A 6,032-nucleotide genomic window follows, 5' to 3' on the forward strand; every position below is an offset into this window, starting at 1 on the left:
TTTTACCCTTCATTGATTCTTCAAAGTTCAAAATTGTGTTTGCCTCAAAATGGTGTAGGTGCAAAACAGAGAGGTGGCATATACTCGATGGAGAGAAAAGCCTCGCGGGAAAGGGTTCAAGATCCACAATTTTAGGGCTGCGGCACTGTGGCCGCATGGCACTGGAGAACCCACCACCGTGGCATGGAGGCAGGCCATTACTGGTAATCCCCTGGGACGAGCACGGAATAGGAATGGGGTTCAGCGATCAGTACACGCAGCGGATTTCTGGAGTCCAGTGCAGCAGAATTCAGAAGAGAGAGAGAGGTGGAGAGTGAGACCAAAGGAAAAGACAGGAAGCCCCAGCGCTCCGTGCGGGCCGGCTCCAGAGAGCGAGTATTGTACTCGTACAGTACAGTGTGATGGCGGGCAACGAAATGGGTGGACACTTGCGCTTGCCTCCCTCATCCGCATCACCATCGCCATCTCTCTCCTCTCTCCTCTCTCTCTAGCAATCAACCCTAGTCTTCTTAGCTTAGCTGAGCTGACTACCTGGCCTATCTAGCAAGCTAGCTCCATCCTTCAACCCCACTCTACACCAGCGCAGCTAGCTCGGCGATCACTCCATCGGGAGGAGACCTCGGTTCTTGCTCACAATAGTCATCTCCTCGCCTCCACATCAGCTCAGGGCGATTCGATTCATCAACGAGACTAGGAGAGAGAGCCGCTGGCTGGCTGGCTGTTGTCCCCACAGCGGCACGACGCAGCTGGGCGCGGCTAGTGCAACCGACTGCCGCAAATCTGCAAGTACCACCACCGCATGCAGGCCGTGCACATGCACCATCGCCCCGCACGGCCGCGAGATCTGATCGATTTTGCAGCGGCTAGCTGAGGATTCCGTGGAAATTTCAGCAGCGAGATGGTGGATTTTTGTAGCTAGCTTGCGTCGATCGAGATGATGCTCAAGGATCTGGCGGCAATTCAGCAGCAGCAGCAGCAGCAGCAGCTGGCCCTGGCCGCGGCGGCGGACGAGAACATGTCCAACCTCACCTCCGCGTCCGGCGACCAGACCAGCGTCTCCTCCCACCCTCTCCCGCCTCCTTCCAAGAGGAAGCGCAGCCTCCCGGGAAATCCAGGTACGCACACGGTGAATTCTCCTTCCGACCGATCGATAATCTAGCTCTATCACTTGAGTTCTTGCGACTGACGACGGATGGATCCGCTGCTATCGGCCGACTGATTCCCAGACCCCGACGCGGAGGTGATCGCGCTGTCGCCGCGGTCGCTCATGGCCACGAACCGCTACGTGTGCGAGATCTGCGGCAAGGGCTTCCAGCGGGACCAGAACCTGCAGCTGCACCGGCGCGGCCACAACCTGCCCTGGAAGCTCAAGCAGCGCAACCCCAACGAGGTGGTGCGCAAGAAGGTCTACGTCTGCCCGGAGCCCGGCTGCGTGCACCACGACCGCGCCCGCGCGCTCGGCGACCTCACGGGGATCAAGAAGCACTTCAGCCGCAAGCACGGCGAGAAGAAGTGGAAGTGCGACAAGTGCGCCAAGCGCTACGCCGTGCAGTCCGACTGGAAGGCGCACTCCAAGGTCTGCGGCACCAGGGAGTACCGCTGCGACTGCGGCACCCTCTTCTCCAGGCACGTCCTCTTCGTCTTCACGGCGCGTTCCACGGCCATGCATGACGTGCTCATGTGTGCATGCGTTTGTTGATTGCAGGCGGGACAGCTTCATCACGCACAGGGCCTTCTGCGACGCGCTGGCGGAGGAGAGCGCCAGGGCCGTCGCGGTGGATCCGGGGATGCTCTACCAGCACGGCGGCGCCGCGGGGTTTCAGATGCCGGCCGTCATGGACGCGTCGCACCCGCTGGGTGCCGGCCACGGGCTCATCCAGGAACTGTGCCTCAAGAGGGAGCAGCAGCAGCAGCAGCAACAACAACAGTTCGCGCAGCCGTGGCTATCGGAGCAGCAGCAGATGGAGATGGCCGGCGAGGGCGGCGCCCCGGGGATGTTTGGCACGGCGAGGATGGACCAGGAGTTCAACGGGAGCACCACGCCCGAGAGCAGCACGCAGCCGGCGGGCATGGGCTTCGCGTCCTTCTCGTCGCCCGCGGCGGGGCCGTCCGCCTCCGGGTCCACGCACATGTCAGCCACCGCGCTGCTCCAGAAGGCGGCGCAGATGGGCGCGACGCTCAGCCGCCCGTCGGGCCAAGGCCAGATGGCGCCGAGCACCCTCAGCAGCAGCAGCGTTGGCGGCACCGCCAACAATAATGCACCGGCTGCCGCTACTACCACTAACAGCGCGACGACAAGCACTGCCATCGGCGCTGGATTCGCGCACACGTTCGAGGCGCCTGCGCACTTCGGGGTGCACCAGAGATCCAATTCCAGCAGTCGCAATGCCGGCAATGGCGCCACCGGGGCCGGAGGTAGTGGCAATGCCGGGGGCGGCAACGACGGCCAAACGAGGGACTTCCTGGGGCTGCGGGCATTCTCCCACGGCGACATACTCAGCATGGCAGGGTTCGATCCCTGCATGCCCACGTCGGCCTCTGCGTCCGCCGCAGCGTACGATCAGCAAGGGCACCAGAGCAGCGAGCCATGGCACGGCTAGCAAGGTACAGTGCTAGTGATGAACATCGCTACCAGCTGGCTAGCTCGCCATCGATGAGCTGAACCGTGTCAATTCGATGCACCATGCCATGGCCTAATCTTCATCGTCTCTGGATGCCCAGCATTGCCCTCGATCGTATATGTCAAGTTTCTCATTGGGTAAGTGGTCGATATCCAGTTCGTTTTTGTTGCATGCCACTCAGTTTGATCTTCTTTTCGGAGGAAATAATGAACTGTTCAAATTCATGTATATGCTAGAGATGAAGGTGCTCTATATATCGAACTTGCAAATAAATTCTTTTCATGCTACATATACGGGACTTGCAAATTGATGGTGTGTATAATCAGTTCATGTCACTATTGTACTATTCCCAGTCTGCTATGTTATTGCTCATTCAGTATCGGTAACCAGTAACCAGTAACAGTAACCCATTGCCAGTCTATGGTCTCGCAATAGAGTCTGGTCAAACAAAACAGTAATAGTAGTGTAGTATTTGGAGAAAAAAATCATACTACTCACATTTGGTAGACTAGCGTCGTGTCCCATCTTATAGGACCAAAAAATGCTCAACATTACCCTAACTCTTTTACCACTTTGGTAGACATATTGGTGTTGCTATTTCTCATCAGGCTCAGAAATAACCGTCCAATCTAAACAGTGTAATCTATACAAATACAAAGGAGAGCAGATCTTCTTTACACAAGTATGAATGTCGATTGAGAAAAAATAAATATTTCAAGCAGGGGTGTCTGCGTAGACATTTAAACTAGGTTAGTGCAGAACTCCAGATTACTGCATTTCAACTGAGCATAGCATATTCATATTTTTGTTAGGACAACTTGTTTTAAATTGTTTGCACAACTGAAAATATAGTTTTGCTATTTGTAAAGGAGGAATTATTTCAGATACACCTAGATTAATTAACTTAACCAAAATATCCTAAGTATATAAATAAAGTTTGTATGCATCCTTTCGATGGAGAGACCGTGGGTTTCAACCTCCTTTTCGTGTAAAAAAGACACCCTAACTGTTTTCTCGTTCATTTTATGTATTGTCACCTTCTTAATGAACCATTGCATTCCCCATTAGGCACTCCTCCAGAAATCGTAGTAATGAAAAAACATGCCGGTGTTTCTGTGTCCTTAATTCAGCTCCATGCATGCGAGACATGGGTTCGTGCGTACAAGATAAATATACATTCTTTTTGTGGAAGCAATTGTTTACAAATATACTTCATATCTATAGGTGCAAGGAATGGGCATATGTGTTTTCTATTAGCTTAGCTTGCTACTTTTCTTAGTACTACTAAAGAATGGAAATATGTTCCATAAAAGTATCTTCCCATCCAATAGCTGAAGTTAAATTTGTGGTGATGAGATCTCCATCCATGGCAGCAGAATGGATGGTAGAAACGGCATCGAAAAGCAGTGAAACCTTGTACATATATGCTGCAATGCTTTGGGCAGAAAGGTTTTTATTTTGTTTGCTGCTATTTGTCTCGTTCCATTGATCGATCGAGGAGAGATCGCCTGAGTATTCACCTGTCATCACACACAGATCAGTACACGAAAAGAAAGCAGCTGGCTAGAGGTCGAAATTCTTTTTTACATCTGCTGGTTTCTGTAGTTCCTTTCTGGCTAGAGTTTTTTTTGTTTTCTGCTAGTTGTCTCATTGATCAATCCACGGGAGATCGCCTCATTGGTCTCCTCCACAGTGAAGCAGCGATAACTTGTTTTCCTTTCTGTGGTTACCATGATTGCCACGGAGACGACACCTATATGCAAAGCCTCTCTTTCCCCTTGGGCATGCATGCCTCGGCGGCCGTAAATGGTTGTATCTTCCTCTTGTCTTGTTCTAAGGAATCCTCATGATTTCATGCATGGCAGCTTTCATTGAGTCCAGCCGGAAAGCAACAAGACTCCCCGGCCTGAATTTCATTCAAAAATGCAACATCATTTTTGGAGTAGATGAGGATGTAGTAGCCGACGTCGCCAGCCACAAAATTCCAGCTCCATTAATTCAGTGGTCAAGCTGAGAATGCGATTGTGCGTGCCCACCCAACGCGCGCGCAGGCAGACGGTGGCAAACAGGGCGAAGTATTAATTGAAGCTAGTGGTTTCTGTTGGCTTGTCCGAATTAGCTATAGCGGCTGCGGCTGGCTGTCTGTGCAGGTCACAGGATATGAGATATCGGCACTGCTCGCATGTGAGCGTGAATGATAACTGTGCTTCACAAGAGAAAAACAAAATGAGAGAAAAAAAATGTAGATGTGGGTCCGGGTTTGCAAGTTTTGGAATCGTTCATAGGCAACGACCCCGAGCCTTTCCACATCAAATATTCGACGCATCAAAGCTTGGGATGTGCTTCCAAGAGCTACCGGACAAACGCGCGCGTCGTCACGTGTCCCTTTCCCCGGTGCGTGCGTCCACGAGAAAGAGAGAAGACATCTTGGGCTGGCCTGCTGCTAGCAGCGAGCTACGTGCACGCACTGTTTCTCCTGCGCAGTCTTGCAAAAAAGAACCAGCTGGACGATCGATCGATCCATCGAGTACGTTGCTTGCGAAAGATTTCAATTATTTCGAGGGGATCGAGAGAGAGCTTGCAGGGTCGCAGGTGATGAGCTGAGATGATGATCCACGATGGACGGGGCCTCGCGTCTTGTTGTTGCTTTGCCTTCTTGTCAACGGCTCCACACGGGATATGCATAGGATGAGGTGTGCGTGTACGCTGCTGCCTATGAAGGACATGTGCATGACATACGTACACAGGTTACACGTAGACGTACAATCCTTTTTTACGTATGTAAATTTTAAGATATTTACGAAAGTGATCACCATTAGACTGAATACAGTGGCTGATCATGTGGTAAGGTTGTCGCAAACCGCTTTCATGCAAAAACGCAATATCCTAGATAGGGTTGTGGTTCTACCTGAGACGATTCATGAACTGCATACAAAAAGATAAATGGGTAATCTTAAAACTTGATTTCGAGAAAGCTTACGATAAAGTCAACTGGTCTTTTCTCCATCAGACATTCAGGATGAAAGGTTTTTCACCAGAGTGGAGAGCGTTGATCGATAATTTTTTGTATGGAGAAAGTGTAGCGATTTGTGTCAATGATGATACAGGACGCTTCTTCCAGACACGAAAAGGTTTACGCCAAGGCGACCCTTTATCACCACTTTTATTTAACATTGTGGCGGATATGCTCACCATATTGATCGAACGAGCTAAATCTGATGGTCAAATTGAAGGAGTGAGCCCACATCTTGTAGATGGTGGTTTATCAATCCTTCAATACGTCGATGATACAATTTTATTTATGGAACATGATCTCGATAAAGCTCGAAATTTAAAGCTGATTCTGGCTGCTTTTGAGCATTTATCGGGACTCAAAATAAACTTTCATAAAAGTGAATTGTTCTGTTTTGG

The 6,032-nt window shown here is 50.9% G+C and overlaps 1 protein-coding gene across 1 annotated transcript; it reads left to right on the forward strand.

The window, feature by feature from the left end:
• The first annotated feature begins 359 nt into the window (after positions 1–359).
• Positions 360–2,910, forward strand: LOC127341486 (uncharacterized). The gene is made up of 3 exons (XM_051367338.2): positions 360–1,115; positions 1,227–1,626; positions 1,706–2,910. The coding sequence occupies exons 1-3, from the start codon at positions 935–937 to the stop codon at positions 2,598–2,600; spliced, it is 1,476 nt and encodes a 491-aa protein (XP_051223298.1). The 5' UTR covers positions 360–934; the 3' UTR covers positions 2,601–2,910.
• The last annotated feature ends 3,122 nt before the right edge of the window (positions 2,911–6,032 follow it).

Source organism: Lolium perenne, chromosome 3 (genome assembly GCF_019359855.2).
Source record: "Lolium perenne isolate Kyuss_39 chromosome 3, Kyuss_2.0, whole genome shotgun sequence".
In the NCBI taxonomy this organism is placed as follows: Eukaryota; Viridiplantae; Streptophyta; class Magnoliopsida; order Poales; family Poaceae; genus Lolium; species Lolium perenne.

Excerpts from the sequence above, each read along its gene's own strand:
- LOC127341486 (XM_051367338.2), top strand. The coding sequence starts at position 935 with ATGATGCTCAAGGATCTGGCGGCAATTCAGCAGCAGCAGCAGCAGCAG. Across the intron at positions 1,116-1,226 it reads CAGCCTCCCGGGAAATCCAG|ACCCCGACGCGGAGGTGATC; the intron begins GTACGCACACGG and ends ACTGATTCCCAG. Across the intron at positions 1,627-1,705 it reads TGCGGCACCCTCTTCTCCAG|GCGGGACAGCTTCATCACGC; the intron begins GCACGTCCTCTT and ends TGTTGATTGCAG.